Source organism: Nesoenas mayeri (genome assembly GCF_963082525.1).
Source record: "Nesoenas mayeri genome assembly, chromosome: 4".
Taxonomy (NCBI): domain Eukaryota; kingdom Metazoa; phylum Chordata; class Aves; order Columbiformes; family Columbidae; genus Nesoenas; species Nesoenas mayeri.
This window is the reverse complement of record NC_137540.1, coordinates 26,316,582-26,337,152: the sequence shown is the minus strand read 5'-3', so window position 1 is coordinate 26,337,152 and position 20,571 is coordinate 26,316,582. Positions and strand designations below refer to the sequence as shown.

Sequence of the window (20,571 nt, the reverse complement as noted above, 5' to 3'; positions counted from 1 at the left end):
TGTGTTTCTATTTTTCCCACACCAAGGGTTCTTACTGTTGTTCCTCTCTTAGATTCCAAGCTGGAGCTTCCCTCCTCATGAAAGCACCTAGCACTAGCTACCTAGTCAGTTCAACCCATACCAATGAAGGTAGGCATGTGTGGCTTTCAATACACTATTTAGCTGAGAAGGAAATGTCAGCCTCTCTCTAACTCTGCTGAGAAGATATGTTTTGAGGTGGACTGCTAAAACACAAGAAGTTAGTGTTACAACTTCTCTTTGAAAGGTATTCTTAAATTTATTGGAGAAAATTTACAGAATTATGGACAGATATCTAACTGTTAACCATCAGAACACCCTATTTTGCAACACCAAAGGAATTTACAAGAAAATTTCAGAGAGACTTTTCTGTGTGCATGTGTCTGCAAGTACCTGTGTGTGTCACAGTCTTCATTCAGCTGGAGAGGAAGTTTATATGCAAGGGAAAAAATACTCCAAACCTACCTCTAGGTATGATGTAGCAGCAGAAATTCAGAGCAGTGTAATTCCCTTACTTTCTCTACTTGAATGAGAACCACACCATGTAAGCTTATGGAAAATTATCACAGGAATCATGTATTATTTCTTTGATTTATAGTTTCCTGGGAAATGTTCAGAAGATGTATCAACACCACAAACAATTTGCAGAAGCCATGAAGCAGAAGCATTGGCATGTACAATTAGAGGCAATACTTGTGTTTTGTAACAGTTGTGCAATGTTACAAGTGAAGTTTTGGTAGAGAGAGATTTATTGCAGATGGGCATATATCAAACTGGTCTATTGTGAGCTTACAAATACAGCTGAGGGATTTTAACAGGATATTTACAAATTGTTAAATATCCTGTTTACAAAAATCATGTAAACAATTGAAGGCCATTGCCCAAAGGCTCCAATGTTGTTTAAGTCTACGTAAAAGACAATTCCAACATTTGCAATGCAGTCAGCACCTCTGATGATACATGACATGGTAATCAGAGTTGCCCCAGTGTAATCAAATACACGCAGCAGTGCGCAGCATGTTGCATAAGGATGCTCTAGGAGAGAGGGGAAAGAGAGCTCTTTTTTCATTTGGTTAACCTATGCGCCATTTAAAGTGGTTGATTTGGAAAAATGGGGAATTAGCTTTGTGTACAGCAGCCCTTCCTGAAAGGCTCTCTCCTGGTTTGCAAAGGGGAATGCCACAAGAACAAAACAGGAGGAAGGGTTGGGGAAAATGGGATGGAGACAAAAGAGCGGGGCTGCGTTCTGCATGGACTTTCACATCTGGCATGTTTCACAGAATCACAGAATCAACTGGGTTGGAAAAGACCTCAGAGATCATCAAGTCCAACCCTTGGTCCAACTCTAGTCTGTTTACTAGATCATGGCACTAAGTGCCATGTCCAACCTCACTTTAAAAACCTCCAGGGACGGCGAGTCCACCACCTCCCTGGGCAGGCCATTCCAATGCCTGACCACTCTCTCTGTAAAGAATTTCTTTCTAATATCCAGCCTAAATTTCCCCTGGCAGAGTTTAAGCCCATGCCCCCTTGTCCTATTGCTGACTGCCTGGGAGAAGAGACCAATCCCCACCTGGCTATAACTTCCCTTCAGGTAGTTATAGAGAGTGATGAGGTCACCCCTAAGCCTCCTCTTCTCCAGACTAAACAACCCCAGCTCCCTCAGCCTCTCCCCATAGGTCTTATGTTCAAGTCCCTTCACCAGTCGCGCTGCTCTTCTCTGGACCCGCTCCAGCACTTCACTGTCTTTCCTGAACTGAGAGGCCCAGAACTGAACACAGTACTCCAGGTGTGGCCTCACCAATGCAGAGTACAGGGGAAGGATCACTTCCCTTGTCCTGCTGACCACGCTATTTTTGATACAGGACAGGATACCGTTGGCCTTCTTGGCCACCTGGGCACACTGTTGGCTCATGTTGAGCTTCCTGTCAATTAGTACCCCCAGGTCCCTTTCTGTCTGACTGCTCTCCAGCCACTCTGCGCCAGCCTGTAGCGCTGCAGGGGGTTGTTGTGACCGAAGTGCAGCACCCAGCACTTGGCCTTATTGAATTTCATCCCATTGGAATCAGCCCATTTTCCAGTCTATCCACATCCCTCTGCAGAGCCCTCCTGCCTTCCAGCAGGTTGACACTCCCTCCCAACTTGGTGTCATCAGCAAATTTGTTGATGATGGTCTCAATCCCCTCATCTAAATCATCAATAAAGATGTTAAACAGGACTGGACCCAACACTGACCCCTGGGGAACACCACTAGTGACTGGCCGCCAGCTGGATGCAGCCCCATTCACCAGCACTCTCTGGGCCCGGCCCTCCAGCCAGTTCTTAACCCAGTGTAGAGTACACTTGTCCAAGCCATGCGCTACCAGCTTTTGCAGGAGTATATTATGGGAGACAGTGTCAAAGGCCTTGCTGAAGTCCAGATAGACCACATCCACGGCTTTCCTCTCATCTACCAGATGCGTCACCTGATCATAAAAGGAGATCAGGTTGGTCAGACAGGACCTGCCCCTCCTAAACCCATGCTGGCTGGGTCTGATCCCTTGTCCGTCCTGAAGGTGCTGTGTGATTCCGTTCAGGATGATCTGCTCCATAATCCTGCCAGGCACCGAGGTCAGGCTGACCGGCCTGTAGTTGCCAGGGTCAGCTTTGCAGCCCTTTTTGTGGACTGGGGTAACATTGGCCAATTTCCAATCATATGGGACCTCCTCAGTGAGCCAGGACTGTTGGAAGATGATGGAGAGTGGTTTCACCTAAGACAGGCCATCTCCTGGTCTAACTTAGTGGTCTGTGTTTCAGTTGATGTCAGGTTGCTTGTATGCTTGGCTTTGGCAGGGTAGATCAGTCTGGGTGTGGAGCTGGAACATGTGTATTATGTCTGAAGGGATGACCTCTGCTGTAGGCATACTGCAAGTTGGTGGCCAAAAGTGTCTCGTCCTGAGCATCTAATGTGCATCCTCTATTCATACTCTTACAAAAAAAGTAGTTTTGGGGGATACCTATTTTCTTTGAATGTCCTGTAGAGAGACTCTTGTTATTGAGAAGTTTACCTCGGTTCAGAGACCTAACTTGTGTTTGGCAGCTTTGGCTAATTGACCCTTATCTACAGCCCTTGTTTTCATGGATGAAGGACAAAGACCCTGGCTGCAGGAGCACTGATCAGGAACTGCCAGCCCTAGCTTAGTGCTGTTCTTAATTGAATAACTGCCACCAGTCTAAATAAACCCAGGCCTTGCCTTTGTCCTGTCTCACTTGATTTACATGCATGTGCTCTGTGTGTCATAAAGGAAATCTCCTGCCTCTCTTATATAGCATCAGTCTGCAGGAATGAGGATGTGTAGATAACCACACAGAGGAGTTATCCACAGAAGTGTCACAGCCAGCCTGCCAACACCTCTCCCCCAGGACATCAAGTTGCAGGTTCTTCTCCTTGTCCCATCTCCCATGCACACACCAGGTGACCAGCACCCTCCCTACCTGTAGGTGGAGAGTTGGAGACGAGTTCCTGAGGGGTAGACCTAGGCCTTTGCTCCCCTTGGGTAAACCCACAACTCCTTGCTGAGAGTGCAGAGAAACATGCAGGGGCTAAACACATTCTATTTTGTTTTGCTTTTTAGTCAGGAAGGAATCTAGGCTGTACTCCCAAGACAGGTTGGGGAATCAACCAGCTCTGACCAGAAATCTGGGGTCTGTCTCCCTTTTCTGGTGACTGATAGCAGCCAGACCTGCAGGTAGGGGAGGAAAAAACAGTGTTGCAGGTAGATGGTTTCCACATGTGCTGGAGCTATCTCTGCCCTTCTCTGGCCCACAGAGGCCTACAGTCTTTCCACAGAGCTCCTTGTTGGTACCCCATCCCGTGGCCAAGCTAGCTAATCTTGTTCTTCAGTCTGTGACCTGGGGACTGTCCCTAGGGAGGCTGGATACTTGAGGTAATGTTCAGACCACAGATGGAAGGAGAAGGTGACTAGAAGATGACGTCAGCTCATCTTGGTCGTTCCCAAACCAAACCCCAGAGGTTCTGCATATTACATGCCTCACAGTTGGCTCTCAGGAGTTAGTGGTACTAACTTCATGGGAGATTAAAGAATATGGAGTTCCATAGCAGGCTGGGACCACACAGGAAACATACAGAATGAGGACATCTTGTTGAGTGTTGTGACCCCAAAGTATTGCTGAAGCAGCTGCTTTCCCTTCTAGCTACATCTCAACAGACAGAGAGCATGACATGAACAGCCTGGCTGCAAGCTAATGCAAGCTGCAGGGATGCCATGGCTTATTTTTGCACGAGTTGTAGGGGAGCTTCATTGTGGACCACAGTGTCCTAGTTTGAAATAAGACTCTAGTGATGAATTGGGCACCCATGTTTATAGGTTCCCTGGGATAGGCTGTCTCATCACCTCTGCATGACAACAGCCAGCACAATAAAGGCCTGATCCTGAATGCCTTTTTTTTGGTCACTTCAGTAATAGTAATGATTAACAGTAATTATAAGAACAGTAATGGGAGTGTCCCATAATGCTAGTGGATGGGGGAATTCCACTAAGTGCATCTGCTCCCATGCCCAGTGCTAGTTACCAGGCCAAACAAATATACCATGGACCCATGCCTCTTTCCTAGATCCAGCTTCTGGAACGTGTGCTGGCCAGGCTGGTTTCAGGTGAATTGCTGTTTACTCCATCATCCCTAATGACACATTCCTCATGTCAAGGGTGCCCCAGCTCCCCATGCACATGGCTGGCATGCAGGTGACAGTCACCACTGAATGGCAGCCAAAATGTGGAGTATGCAGGCTCCTGCCAAGCACAAGAGCTCTGAGGCTGGGAAATAGCCTGCACATCAACCTTTCTTCCTGTGCTTGACCTGCTTTTAGTCCCTTACTCCCTGCAGCAATGAAAGGGGAGAAATATGTTTGTTGAAGGAATTGAGGCCATTGTAGCTGAGGCCAACATAACCACTCAGATGATTGCTGAAGTTCCTAAATGCAGTGAGTGAGAGGGCAGGGGGCTCTGCTTATCACCTGTGTGCATCACATATTGTTTAGGTTTTAGTGCAGACCTTAGATGCTGGTCTTGCTCCAGTCCAAGGCAGGTGTTTCCTTCTCTCTGATGATGGCCCTAATATACAGTGTCTTCCTCTTATCTTCCCCATGCTAGCATTTGCTGTCCAGGTGGAAGATACAGGAGAGGGACAGAAAATAGTGGTGGAGAGCCCACAGCTGGGGCTGCCTGCTGTGGTGAAAGCCTCACAGGAGCTGGTGAGTGCCTGCTGAGTCACAGCAATCCGTATAGTGGTGGCTCTTGCTGTCCTTTCACTGTCCTGAGATGAATGTCACTCTCAGGGTAGAGCTATTGAGTGGATGTACCACACAGTCAGCCCCCAGCAACACGCTTTCACGTAATTATTTCAGTTATATTGGCTACCAGACAGGGGTCTAAATGCTGCACTCATGTCTATATCTGGTGAACCTTCATAGAGGGCAGTTATCATATTTGTACGTGTTCTGTCTCCCAGTGGTTAACTCTCATCTTCCTGGAGAATGAAAAATACTGTTGAAGAGATGAGTTTATGAACTTGAAAAAGGTGCTGATGGACAGAACAGCACATAGGACTGATGAGTAAGGGGCTGGTGCTCTTCTCCCAGCTTGCTTACAACCTGCTACATATTGTGGGGAATCCACATTTCTTCTGCCTTGGTCTATCTCCTATTCTTAACAAATCACTTGGAGCAAGGAGAAACAGTTACTAGATATATCAGCAGTCATATGGGAGGGACTTGGTTTGATAACACCCTTTAGAAGGGTACAAATAAAATGCTTGCACGTTTGTTTAGCAACAAATAAAGGCAGAATTCATGAAAAGACTCCACAAATGAAAAAAAGCTACAAACCCCTTGGAGGTTAAGAAATCACTCTGCGTGGAATGCTGAGCTGTAATTGGGAAAGGGAAAACACCAACTTAGCATTATGAAGCTCTTCCTACCAGTGCGATGTGTTCAGCCATTCAGGAGTTTCCCAGGGTAGAGTAGTGGAAATTTCATACAAGCCAGAATAATGAAGTTTTAAAAACTGCCCTGTAGGGAGAAATCCAGCATGAACTGGCAGACATTTTGAGATGGATGGAAATTAGCTCTTTGGTTTTTATTTGAGGGGTGTCTGTCTTTTTTAAATTGCTAGTTAATGCTAACCTAAGAAGTTGGGTAAGAAATCAGTGAATTTGGGGATTTTTTTTTTTTTTTTTAACAAAATGTCTGTGGTGTCCAGTAGTTTTGACCTCACCCTACATTTGCAGGAAGAGGCATCAACTTTGAGTTTCTGGGACAGCAATCTGAACTCTCATGGTTTATAGAAAAGCCTGGCTGTTTTAAGAACATCTGACCTAATTCATTCCTCACACACATGACAGATTTGAAGCTGACCTTTATTTATATGGAGTAAGTTCAACTCAAGGTTTTTTTCTTACTCCATTTCGCCAGACTCTCTCATCTATGCATCCTTCTTAGGGCATTTGTGCTTATATGTGAGCCCCACGCTTTTTACCATTTAAGATTTTCATTCTTAATATGAATCTTCTGTAGTTCAAATGAAAATGCTGTCAAATGAGCTGTATTCCAATTAGGTGCCTTAACTTTTGAGAGTCCTTCTTGAGGATCTATCATGCTGTGCAGTGAAAGCTTGCTGCATGTAAAAATTTCATTTACACATGTACCTGAGTATGCAGTCGTGCTCTTCTTGAAAATGCCAGCTGATTTTCCTAGGAATTTATGAAAATGCTGCTTTGTGTGTGTGTGCACCAAGTACTTCAGTGCAAGACTAGCAATGATTTTTCTTCCAGTTTCAAGAATACTTTCTAATAAAAAACAAAAGAAAAAAAGTTATTGTTAGGGATTGGAAGGGACCTTTGGAAATAGGTCTTCTTTGGAAATAGGTCGTCTTTTCAACAGGCAAAAACAATGCAGATCCATCCTCGGAACAGCAGTGCATAAAAATGGATGCAAGTCCTACAGAAAGCAGCTGACGTAAGTAGTATAGTCACCTGTGATTTATGCGTTTAATGATGTAGAAACACATACATAAAGTGACAGTTGTGCTGTGAACCTGTGTATTCTACAGCACATCACCATGAGGAAAAAGTATTTTCAGGCACAGAAAAATGTATATTTAACCTGTATTTTTTCCTCTCAAAGTTGAAAAGGGTATGTTGTTCATAGAAAATCTTCTGTGTCATGGGTCATAGATAAACTAATAGACAAAGCCCAATCCATACCCTGGAAATAATCACTGCTATGAATCTGCTGCTTTGTCTGAAAATGAGAGATGAATATTTGTGACATTGAAAGAGGATTAAGCACAACATGGACTTGAGTTGAGCCCATATATTTTGTAAATAGATATTATCTTTAAAGATGGCTATTAAACCATTTAAGGTAATAAAAGCAAGTAAGTCTTTTGCACAAGTTCTCTAGATATTACCTCATATACTTGTGACACTTTGTAAAAAAGAAAATCCTGAAGTGTCAAAGCATTCAGGGGGCTACTTGCTGGTCTGATGCCAAGTGGCATATATCCATCGACTTGACTTGGGTGTGTCAGTTCACCCCAGCTGAAATTGAGGCCAGTAGCTGCAATAGGCCTGTGATGCTCTGTTGCCCAATCAGTGCTACCTCTCAGCATTGTGCAGACATGTCACTCCATGTGCCCATCTGTGGGATGCCATGAATCTGCCTTACCATGAGCCTATCAGTACAGGAAGGCACTAGTCAGTGCAAACAGCCTCTTGGAAAACTGGCTCTTAGGGTGTGTATCAGCTTTTATTCAAAGAGGCAGCCTCCATGTGGAGGAGAGGATGGTGAAAGCCACAAGTGGGGATGCCAGGTGTGAAATCACATACCAGGAGACAAAGAACATGACAGATGAAGCAAAGATGCATGTGTGATATGTGTTCACATCTGAAAGGAAATTCCAGTGAAATGCTCCAATTGTGTCAGCGTTACTTAGTATCTGGATACTAGCACAAGACTATAATTAAATGCTCTCTTTCAGAGGATAAATCATGCTAGAATTTAAAGGTGAAATTAATTATTAAGTGGAAGTTCAACAGTGATGCTGCTTTTTAAGGCATCTGTATGCCCACACAAAGAAATGCTTTAATAATCATTGCAATTCCCTCCTTTACTCACTGTGATACCTGGAAGAACAGACAATAACATTCTTAATAGAGGGGATCAGCCCAAATAAAAGAAGCAATTAAAACAGTCATGTGGCATCAAAAAAGTTACCATCTGCTCACCTTAAAGCAATATACTGATTGCATGGGGGTGAGCCATGACCCTAATGCTAGAGGGAGTGAAAAAGGAACTTGGAAAAAGATTCCAGCTCTATGTCCTGCTTACTTACGGAGTACAAATTTCTGAATGCTACTTTCAGACTGATCTTTATTACATTTATCTGCCAACTTTCATATAATTTGGATAATTAACAAATTGTGCTGACATACAATTCTATAGTCACACATTGCTTTTTAAAATTTCATCACTTCCATGCTTTTGTAGACCTAGGGGAAATGCTCCCAGAATAAGGAGGAGTATGACTTGTAAATACTAGATATATTCCAGCTCCCTGAATTACTGTTTGTGACTTAGAACTGGAATCTGAACGTGGAAATGTTGTATATTGTACTCTGCAGTGTCTTCTATAATTCTCTTGTATCAATAACTGCTTATAAAAAGGAGAAACTATGAATACTTGAGTCATCAGCCATTAAACTTGCACCTGACTGTCAATACTCAAATTCCTTACACTGTGAGATAGGCTTATCAGTTCTGCAGTAAATTGTGTTTCACCTTGCCTTTTTTGACAATGGAAAGCAGTAAGAAATAGGGAAAAGTTTATTTTTCTTTAAAAGGAAAAGAAATAATCACCATTGTTGAGCTTGTTTAGATAAAATATACTTTATGTTTTGGGCAAATCCATACAGTGGGGATTTTGGGGTGGGGTGTCCCTCAAGTGTCTGATGATGGGATGTAGGTGCCAAATGAGGCCTTACTTAATGTAGCAACAGCATGATCTGCTTCATGAAGATGCTTGAAAGGAATTTTTTCAAAAAGAACTGAAGGACTTGCTGGTATCAAGAACTGCCCATTCCAGTGGACTGTGACAAGGCCAAGAACTGGAGGGGCAATGTGGTGTAAGTACCCCTGACCTTGAGACCATCACAGCGAGTCCCTGTGGTAGGTAAGGTGCTGGCATTCCTGTGGTCTGTGCTGTAATTTAATGGACCATTTCATTTCTGCCCCTAGCGCTGAGCCTCCCTGGCAGCTATGTGTGTGCTGAGAGTCACTTCAGAAATGCCAGGAGATGGGGGATTAGGGAAGGCAGAAGGTTTATGGCTTCCCACCCTGAAATGTTTTCTAAACTATGGTTTATGCACAGGCAGTGTTCATGGCTGTGCAATGTCCCCACAGTCCTTCCTGCTGTTACGCCTTACAGTGATGAACTGAGGGCAGGGAGAAAGCAGCAGTGTTGAGGCTGTGTAGTCAGCTGTGGGCATTGGCACCTTGGCGAGATTGTTTAGGGGGGACCTGTGTGCTATTTGCAGTAATGCTTGCTAATATAAAGAACATCAAGTGTATGTGGATAACAGCCACCAGACAGATGGCTCAGGCAGTACTGTCTGGCCAGGCACCCCATTCCTACCGAAGCCCTTGGGCAGCCAGGCTGGGGGGCAGCCTCTTGCCCGCTGTTGGGGCATCACCCCAGGTGCGGGGGGATGGGAAGGCGCCTGCGCCGCCTCCGTTTCACTCTCCCCCCACCCCCACCCCCACCCGACCCGGGGTAGGCACTGCTGGGCTCGGCTCGGCTCAGCCCGCCCGGGGCGGTAGGGCAGGAAGCGAGGAGGCCGGGGCCAGGCACCTGCCCCGAGTCGAGACAGGGTTTCATCACCGGCCAGCGCCGCCCCGCCTCTCCCGCCGGCTCATAAAGGTCTGGGGCGTTGCGGCCGGCACCCACACCGCTCTCGCAACGCCGCCGATCCCGTCGCAGCTGGCTGCCGTCTCCTTCTCCCGTTCCTTTTTCTCCTGTCCCCGAGGACGCCAGGGCGATGGATGCCGGCTGTTTGCGGGCCCGCAGCCTGGTGCTTTTCCTGGGTGAGTATCGCCGCCGTGCCCATCGCAGGTGGGGGAGCCCAGCTGTGCCCGGCTTTGATGGACAGCCATCTCCTCAGACCCGTAGGGGCTGGGAAGGGCTGGGGTGTTTTCTCACTGTTGGAAAATCTCTGGCAAAATGTAAGGCTTGGCTTGTCTGAAGGTGAAGCAGATGTGTTTCGTCTCTGAGATGAAGTCAGGGGCAAGGATGGGGGTACCCAGATGGCTTTATGTGTAGAGAGGAATGGAGTATATGAGTCTTACTCTGTGTTGTGCTGTAACAGGACATTTTATTGCTTGTGCGGTGGTCCAGGTGTGTCCTGTGACTGAGTAAAGGTGAATGCTCCTTCCTGTTCTCTCCAACTCTGCTCACTGTCTGACTTGCTAAAGGCAGTGGGATCTGTTCTCTGTCACCTTGTCCTGTCTTGTTTGTAGTCCTGTCCTGCTGCTTTCACCCACCCAGGCCGTGCTCTGGGTGAACTCAGCAGGTGAATCCCCATGGCGGCGGAGACTTCCTTATGGTAACAAAACAGGTTGTGGCCTCCTGCTTGATGCTTCTCCACCTCCTCCCTGTGAGCGTGTTACTCCATTGCATGACATCAGCTGCCTGAAAGTCCAAAGTGAACACACGTATCCTTAGAGCATCAAGAGTCCTGGAGCCTGGGTATGTGGTGAAGCAACAACTGATCCTTGCCACACACCTTCACTGGATGCTGTGAGTGACAGTCAGTGACTGCCGAGAGCTGACCCTTTGAGGTGAATCTAACTGTGTGGGCAGCAAACATTTGAGGCAGGACCAAATCCTGGAGTGCTCGCATGCTGCATTAATGACAAAGCACATTGTTACAATCACGATGTTGGGCTCAGGGTCACAGTTAATGGGTAAACTCAGTTCCCAAGACTTTTCCTGTGCGGCGGATGTTCCAGCATCTGCTAAGCCCACTGCAGCATGAGTTTCTTTCATCTTGGACACGTATTTCCATAATAGCTTATGGATCAGCTGCTGTACAGCATCTTACTTGCCAGGACGATGGGTTAAGCATCTTGTAGGCTGTGACTCAGCCATGCTTTGCACAAAACTGGCACTGGAAGGAACTGGTATCTCTTCACGGGTTTGTATACGGATATATTTCTTTCTGGGGCAGGCACAAAATCTAGTAGTAAAGGGTAGATTAGTCATAGCCAGATGGCATCATAATGAGTAGTATGAGTACTTTTCTGCTTTTCCTTCCCAGGTCAGCAATGTAAGCAGAACTTGGTGCCACTGGCAGAAGCTGCGAAGACTGTCTGTAGCTGGTGTTATGCCAGACTTTAGGAGGTTAACTGCTGAACTGCTGAAGCCTAACTGAAGTGACAGTTGTCAGCTTCACATTCTGGGCTTGCGGTGGGAGAGAGCTGTCACACATTCCCTGCCTCCTTGCAGTCGCTGTAATGCCCACTCAGTGAGGAAGCCTTGAATCTCCAGACAGTTTCAGGAGCTGCTGACCTTACGTTTTCCTGTGCCACATTTGCAGGGCTTTCCTGGCTAACCCTGCATTTCTGCGATCCTCACTTAGTCTTTATTGTCAAGGGTGATTGCTTAGAGATGGCCTACAAACTTCTGTGGAAGGTTAGGGAATTTAGCAGCAGAGAGATATGGAAGGTGATGCACCACAGTTAAATGGTGGTAGTAGTGATGCTTGCAAAGCTAATAGGACACACTGGCTACCTTCCATATTTCCTGCTTAGCCTACACAGAGAAGGCCTTTGAGAGTCAGACATGCTCTGGGTGTCCAAAATCAGGTGACAGGGGATCCAGCTTGATCTGTCTCTAGAGTAAGAATGGGCTGAAAGCCTCCAGGTGCATATCAGCTGGACATCTATGAACTTGGCATTGCTTTGGAAGTGCAACCCACGTGGGAAGTGTAGACTCTACCTCTGTGACAGAGAGATCACAGAGATGCCAAATGTGAAGTAGAATCATGGGGTCTTCTTCACGTGAGTTAGTGCAAGACTAGTGATCGTGGTGACAGGCAAAGCCAACTCAAATGATTGACCTCTCAGAAACCTAACAGTTCCCCTTTAAAATGGGTGTAAATCTTACAAAGGAACTAGTTTTCCTTTACATGTATCCTGTATGTGCATCCTTCATCCTTAGCAGTCATCCTGTAACTGGAAACTATAGCTGGCTTTCAGTGGATGAACAGATAATTAGCCCTTGCATGGCATATCTGACAAAGGCTGCAGGAAGCAAAGGCAGCCAGTCTCTGTCCCTTGTTTTCCTTTCATCCTTCATGGAAGGACCAGTAAACAGCAGCAATATTCCTGTTCCAATAATAGCCACTGCTGTCAGCATTAACCTTACTGTAATACCTGCAACACCAGACTCTGTCATATCTGCATGCTAGCAGCGTGGCAATAAGCATAGCACTTGTGTTCCTGCAAGACACGCATGAGTATCCACTGTCTCATTACTCTTATCTTGTACCCTGTAGAGTACTTGCCTAGTGAACAGCAAAGGAATAAAAATACAACTGCCTCTCCCAGGTCCTTTGTTTGGTATATGTTATCTGGTAATTATGCTGGGAAAGGCTGGCTTTTCTTGGCCATTATGGTGTGTGGATCCCTTATCCTCCTGCAGGATCCCCCTCCCATTGATGTCAGAGGAGAAAAATGTATATGGGGGAAAAGGGCAAAATGTGACAGTGGAGAGCAGGAAGAACTTTGCCCGAACACAGAAAATACTGCTTGATGTCAGCAAATATCCACACCTGCAGTCCAGCTTTTCCAGCCAATGTGGGTCTGCAGTCAGGTGGTAGAGGCTATCAGTTGTTACATGTGTCTGGAATGGGGCAAGCCTTTGTTCTGTGTTGTAGGAGGAGGTGCATTTTAATTTGTCCCTCACAGATGTCTGAGGTTTGGCCTTTCCTCTAGGTGGAAAGCAGTGCCATTTTCTGGAGCAAAGAGAAGAGCTGACCCAACTCAAACCTATACATAGGTTTGAGTTTCTGAAATGTGAAAGAGTGGTTCTGGTAACTCTTAATCTGGGAACTTTAGATTAAAAAGTAACTGCTCAGTTTATGCTTAGATCAACAAATTATGCAAGCTGAAACAGAAATATGTAGGCTAAAAGAGATCATCACTTGGCTTAACCCATCTACTTAACCAAGTATGATAGAAGTAGATGTCTGGGGTACCTTACGCATATTTTACCTTATGTTCATTACTGTCATGTGGTCCCCAGACAAATCCTGCCAGAGCACATCACATAGAGATGATAGTGGCAGTTTTGGGGAAACAGGAGGGAGCGTCAGGTCACTGACTCCCACTGGTCTCAGGATTTTAGTATCCCTCCTTTCAATGACATGGCATCACTTCATGGGCCAGAGCTGTCCCGTGCCACAGCTGCTCCCTGCCAAGGAAGTAACTTAGTCCATGGACCATGCCTGAAATGTCCCTCTAGTTCCTGGGAAGAAGGACTGACAAGTAAATCTTCTTTTTTCAGCGTCATTTGGGACACAGGGTCCCTGGCTGAAGCTCATAGCCCACCATTCTGGCAGTAAATGAGCTGCCATTATCTGTCTGCTGATGGTCTCATCCTTCAGACGCTTAAACTTTCTGTCATGGCAAGTCAAATTGGTCTTGAAAAAGTGTTAAACTTCTTCTCCTGATGAAATCTATAGCGAGCACAGTGCTGTTTAAAAAAACAAAAAAAAAAAAATCCCTCCCTGAAAGTAAACTTGCTGGTCCTGCCCCGTTGGAGTGAAAGGCACGTCCTGCTGAGTCATGCTAGCAGGAGCAGATGTCTCCAGCTTAAGTCTCCTGTACAAGTTGAGATGTTGGCATCATTGGTCTGCTACCATGGCTCTCGCTTTGGCCCGCATAGACTTTGTCCTTTCTTCTAAAGCTTGGTGGAAACCTGGCTAATTAGCTTTGCAGGGAATGTAGTGGAGAGGGAGGTAGGGAGAAGGAATAGTGTTTTTAAAGAAATACAACCAACCTTCGTCTAAGATGGGTATTCCTGCTGTTCTTGTATTTAACTGGAATAAAGCTTTAAGGAAGCCTTACTAATCACTCAGAAATAGATGAGCTGCCAGAAATCCATAAATCACTGCTAGATTGAACACTGAGATGTAACAAAACTTTCTAATAACTGGAGTTGAATTAGAGTGATCAAGAAATGATGAAGCCACACTCCCTCCATTAGGCATGCATGGCCCGACAAGTTAATATAGGCAAACGGCCCAAAGACACAAATTACAGACTTCTGTGGAATGGAGCTGATGACTAAGCAGTTCATGAGGAGGTTAGTTTGTGACCGCAGTAGGAGTGTTAGCCAAGTGGATTTTATGGCCAGCTGGAGCAAACATCGACAGTTCCTCATGGGCTACCCATGGAGCTACAAATACTTGTGCTGGCATGGGAGTGTTCATTCAACTAGTAGAATGCCTGAAAGCTGTGTCAGTGCAGCACCATACAGCCCAAAAGATATCAAAATGCTTTATAAGCTGGATCTCTGAAAGAAGGGCAGAAGTGCCCTTGCTCCCCAAGGAAATGCAGCTGCTGCTCTGGTAGCTGAAATCCTCAGCCTGCATGGTCCAGTGTCCTATTATGTCTGACAGCCACATCAAACCTGGTGAGCTGCAGTTCTTTCTTTACTGCAGACAGTGAAAGGAGGACAGAAACATACCTGTTTTCTTCTGGGGTTCTCCTGAGAATAAGTAACACTGGCCCAGGATCTGTAAAGTGGTCAGTAACCTCTCCAACCCAGTGACCAGATGAAGAGGGTTTGGTATCTCACATGAGATGTGTCCGAAAGTGCCTTGTTTTAACTGAATAACTCCAGCACAAGAGTATTAGTTCAGGAACTGCCCAGCCTTTCAAGCTGGGATCAGCAGCCAGAGGGCTGAGGAAGCTCTTTGCTGGTGAAGAGCAGCTTTTATGTTAAGTCTACCTCAAGCAGTATATGGTCTCTGAAACCAGAGGGGGTTAAGCCTGGCTCAGCACTGACCTGGTGTACTGAGTCACCAGCCACTGCTGACTTGCTGAGTCCTAGGAAATCCTCTCCCCGTGGACTGTTGTGACTCAAGGACATCTTGATTTTGATCACCAAACAAACTCCTCCTGCAATGAATGATTGTCACACCTAATTGTGGAACCCTGTCTGTGTCCCTTGCACAGCTGCTATGCTAGACTAGTCAGAAACCAAATATAATCAGAGTTGGACTAATTTCTGCCTCTCCTGTTGACCTGTGTAATCTCTCCAAGCCTGTTCCTGCCCAGTTTCACTCAGGGCATGGGTGAGAAGTGATCACAGACACGGAGTTCCTGTTTGATCTCTGTTCTGCATTAAAAGTTTGGATTTCAGATATGTTTCTTTGTGATGCCATATGTAATACAGGTAGCAGATCTCTCAGACCTACATTTTTTCAGCTTACAACACTAGGTTTTTCCAATAAGGATAGAAAGCTTCTGTTCTTATGTTAACTTAATGAGTACACCTTCTGAAATACTTAAATACACTTGAAAAGCACCCAGTTTTAAATTTTCTTTTTATTCTCTTGTAGGTTACCTATTACAAACAGTCCTGGGCACAACAGTGATCCCATTATGTGGGCCTCGTGAAATGGAGAACTGCACAACCGCACTAAGTAAGTGCACTTACACAGCTTGCTTTGTAAATAGTAAGTCTTTGCTTCCCATCTTTCTTGGGCTGGTGTCTTCACTGAGGTGGCCTTGGAAATAGTTTTCCTGTTGAGCAACATCGCCAACATTCTGCCAAGTGTTCAGTGTTGTTGAACAAGAACCGTTTTTAAGCTTGTATTTCCTTTAATATCACTTTGCCTTAAGTGAGAACTCTGCTGTAAATGCAAAAATAGCTTACATGGAACTCCCAAAGGAAAAATCAGTATGACTCTGGCCTGAGAAAATCCTCTCCCTATTCAGAAGGCTCACCTGCTTTAATGCCTATGATGTTGGAGGCCTCTTGATAGCGAGATTGTTAGTCTTACTTATAAAGCTTGTACCTTGTTTGGGGAAAATAAGGCTGGCAAGACACTAACAAAATCTCGTTACAGTCCAGACAGAAAACAGTCCACGTGTGGCCCAAGTTGGGATAGCAAGATGCAAGCCCGAAATGAAGGACTACTGCTTCCATGGGCAGTGCATGTACATAGTGGACCTGGATGAGCACTATTGCAGGTATGTACAGAGAGGCAGGCTTGGAGATGAACTGTACATGGCCTTTGATCTTGCTGCTGTTGACACTTAGCTGGAACACCAATCCAGCAAAGCCTTTAAATGCTCACAAGAACTCAGAGAGGAGCAATACATCTATAATATGCCTCTGCTGCATTTAAACAAGTGTTAAGGACATGTGCTGGCTCCAGTGAAACCTGAGCGAGAGCCTTAGATGCCTGAAATTAGGCAGCAACCCAACTTAAACTTGGGACACTCATTCTGTTGTGTTTCCCTCTTCATCTGTTTTTACAGTAGAGTGAAATCTAGACCTTAGGCAAAGCAGCAAGTTCTCTTCTTTGATTCAGCCTGCAAAATAAAGACCCTCTAGGCCTGGGGAGTCAAACTCATTTTCACTGGGGGCCACATCAGCCTCGTGGTTGCCTTCAAGGGGCTGAATGTAATTTTAGGACTGTATAAATGTAACTAATCCTACAGTTATACAGTCCTGAAATTACATTGGGCCCCTTGAAGACAACTGTGAGGCTGATGTGGTCCCCAGTGAAAATGAGTTTGACAGCCCTGCTCTAGGCATTTTTAAGGGTGTTCCTTACTGAAGAATTTGCAGCCATTTCTAGGACTACATGGGCTTGAGTAACATGAGTTCAAATTGCTTGTCCCTGGAGGAACAGCAGGCCAGCAGTTTGGCATGCCTTATGGACTATTAAAGTGTAACCCCATGGTGATGTCTCTAGTTCTGTGTCTCTTTTCCTCAGGTGTGATGTTGGCTTCTCTGGTGTCCGATGTGTGCATTCAGAACTTGTCAGACAACCCCTCAGTAAGGAGTATGTGGCACTGACAGTTATCGTCGTTCTGCTTTTGCTTGCTGCCATCTCTATTGCAAGCTACTACATCTGCAGAAGGTATAAAAAGTTTTCTTCATGGCTCAGGAAGGGGAGTTAGCTGCATGTGTAGCAAGATGTCCGCTGAGTGTCTCCAGATAGATAGGAATACCTACACCTACTTGACGGCATGGAGGTAGTTTGATGTACAGATGTCCTGCTAGCCTGCACTTAGTGAAGTGTTCAAAAAGGATGTATGCTGACAGCATAACATACCCCGAACTCCAGGCTAGGTATAATAACAGTACCCTGAGATGCCTTTGAACCCTAATGGAAGACTGTATAAGTTAATTTGCATCTGTCTTTTTAGAGGGACCGTTGAGGTAATGGGGAGAGCAGACAAGGAACAGGAAAATTCCAGTTCCTTTTCTTGGTAATGTTATTTCCGCAGTCACCAGGCATTGGAAAGCAACTGGATTAATGTTAGGTAATTGGTTTATCTGCAATGTTATTGTGGTGATTGTAATATCACAAGTATTGACTTATCAGCTTTAGCATTGGTGACAGTAGTCTTCTGCATTAACACCCACAAGCAGCAGGAGTTGTTCTTCATGCTAATAACTAATCGCTGTTAGAGAGCCAGGAAGGTGGAACGACCACCAGAGGGAAAACTTAGTTTCACAGATCTGATAGCTAGCTGGTAATCACCATAATTCCACTTCCCTGTCTGAAGACTTGATGGTGTATCACCTTAAACACAAGATGGCCTGTTTGGTTAGGGTACTCAGCCCCATTTCAGGGAAAGATCCAGCAGAATTTTCCAAAGACAAACCTAGTACCAGCAGCAGGACTTTAATGCAGATGTGAAATCTTCAGTGAAGAGTTGAGAAATGAGATTCTGCATGCAAGTTATCTCAGACCTGGAAATGAGCACAGACAGAGTCTAGCTGCTAGAGATTTAAAACAAACATGAGTAGGTCATAGAGGTTTTGTTGTTGGGTTTTCTTTTTTTCCTTCCTTCACCCCCTCACCCTCTCCCTTCACTCCCCAAAACACCATTTGGAGCAACTGGCTTTTCAGAACTCATATTTCTCTTCTCTACTCTACTTCAAGGTACCGAAGAAAGAAGAGGCAAATGAAGACCAGTGAGTACAAGGAAGTTGGTGCCCTGTAGAAGAAATGGTGGCTTCTGTACAGTGTTCTGTTCATCCAGATGGACTTAGTCGCTTTCCATCTATTTAAATGTTATTTTTATTAACAATATTTACAATATTTATATCCTTTTAAAAATTTCAGTTGTTTGGTGATCCAATCAGTATAGGTCAAGCATTTTATTTTCAGTGTTTTATTTTTTTATTAAATAATATTCCCTAATGAGAACCCTACCTAAGTGGTTCTGTGGGATAGAGATATATTTTTATAAGAGCTCCTCTTCTTACTCTGAAGAGTAATTTTATATTTATTCTTGTGAATATGCTCGAAACAATTTTACTCCTTGAAATAGAAGTTCTAGACAAAGTCAAAATGTCTGTGTGGTTTGATTGAAGTGAAACTTGATGTGGCTTGTCTGAGCTTGAAGACCCAGCAGTTATTTTTTGAGAGAGAATCCATGGTATGGTTAATAATACATGTCAATGCACCTTAGTTCCAATGAACACAAGATACTAGCTGGTGTAATTGGAGGAAGACAAAAGGAGGAAAGAGCACAGCTCCTACTGCAGCCTGTCCAACCTGGACTGCATGACAGCAACATGAACCTGGGCTCATACGTACACAAGGGAAAGTTGAGCTGGGTATATTTTGGATTACAGCAGGGAGGTGGCAGTACAAGTTGGTTGATGTCTGCAGCTGAACACAGTAACATGACAGCTCAGGGTTATGAGTGTCACCACAGGAAGAATGCTCCCTGGGAACCAGTGCCAGCACTGGAGTCCTCCCCATTGCATTTCTGTTATAGTGTCTGTCATATAGCTGGGAACAGGGGAAAAAGCAAAGTTTATGAGTTTGGGGTTAATGTAGATTATCTTGCTGGCCTAAAATAGTGATAGAAAAGCCCACTGGGTTTAGCTGCACCTCAAGTGTGGCTGCCCGTGAACAGGAAGGCTCTTGCAGTATCTGATTCATCCCTGTTAATCCCATCACTTCTGACACTTTCAGATGTTAGAGAAAGCCCGACCTTTACATCATTCCTGGCCTTTGCCAGAGGTCCATGTGAGCCACGTCAGCCTGCATTGGTTGGTGTTTGTGGGTGCAAGACCTGTGATCTCTTGACCTGTGCAATGGGATCTTTGTAAAGAAAAGTGGTGGGACCTAGCCCTCACAAAGTGAGGCTGCTATTTCAGAAGCTCTCAGTCAGCCAGAGGCCCTTGTGGATGAATAAACTGGCTCTTTCCCTGTCTTCTTAAAACGCCCTCCTGTTTTAGATGCTCTTGAGATCAAACAAATGAGAGGGGGCATCTTATTTCCAAAAGTGACTTCCCTTGCTTTTCTGCTATGTGTTGTCCAGTAAAAATTTTCAGCTGAGCTTGTAGGTAACAGTGCTTAAATCTGCCTTGCATCAGCCTGTCAAGTAGAGCTTGTCTGTGAGCTGCCACAAAAGGGGACCCATCAGCTTGTCCCTGCAGATGCGCAGCAATCTGGCTGAAGGAGCCTGATTGTGACAAATCGTTTGGCCAACAGTGATCTTTGGGAAGGTAGCTGTCAGTCTCCTGTCTGGAAAACAGAGGGTCTGTGAATGGGAACCTAGGAGGGTCCCTGCAGTTAGGGCAGGGAGGCAAGGTGGGAAAGGTGTCCTTAAGTGCTCTGCCCTGGCCATGTAGCCACTTGCTTTGGAAAAGCTGAGTCACATGAAATGATAGCCCTGCTTCTTTCCTGGTTTGATACTCATTTCCTGACTTGGACTTAATTTTCTTGCTATCTTTCCTCTGACAAGTGTGAACCACAGCAAAGTTGTGGTCAGGCAGACCTGGGTGTGATGAAATAGCCCTGCCCAGAATTTGCCAGTTTGATGTAGAGGTAGAAAGGAGCCCCTTTCCGTGCCCTTATGGCTGCAGGCAAGCTGGCTCTTGCTGTTTGTTTTGAGATGAATCACAGAACAGCCTGTGTTGATCTGACTGTGGGATATCTTGTCTATCTTTTTCAAACACTGGGTTATGCTGTAGGGTTTATGCTGGATGTGCTGGGTCTGTGCAGATGGCCTTCTGCCATCTTCTGAGATAAGTGCTCATTTTTGGCAGTGCTACAGACCAGTTCTTATCCAGCCTTTGGTGCAGGTCAGTCAATGTCTAAGATAGGTCTGCATGGTATGAATTTTTCCCTGGTTTGCCTGATCCCTTGTGTCTCCCTTTGACATCTAGTTAGAAGGGGATTGTTGGTCATTCACAGTTAACTGGGTTATTCTGTGTCACAGGGCCCTTATTA

At 45.3% G+C, this 20,571-nt stretch overlaps 1 protein-coding gene across 1 annotated transcript; it reads left to right on the top strand.

Moving 5' to 3' along the window:
* Nucleotides 1-10,110: 10,110 nt before the first annotated feature.
* On the top strand, nt 10,111-18,325 carry EREG (epiregulin; the record flags this gene model as incomplete). Its single annotated transcript, XM_080343801.1, has 5 exons — nt 10,111-10,156; nt 15,700-15,783; nt 16,210-16,333; nt 17,086-17,232; nt 18,265-18,325. The coding sequence occupies 5 exons, from the start codon at nt 10,111-10,113 to the stop codon at nt 18,323-18,325; spliced, it is 462 nt and encodes a 153-aa protein (XP_080199927.1).
* Nucleotides 18,326-20,571: the final 2,246 nt, after the last annotated feature.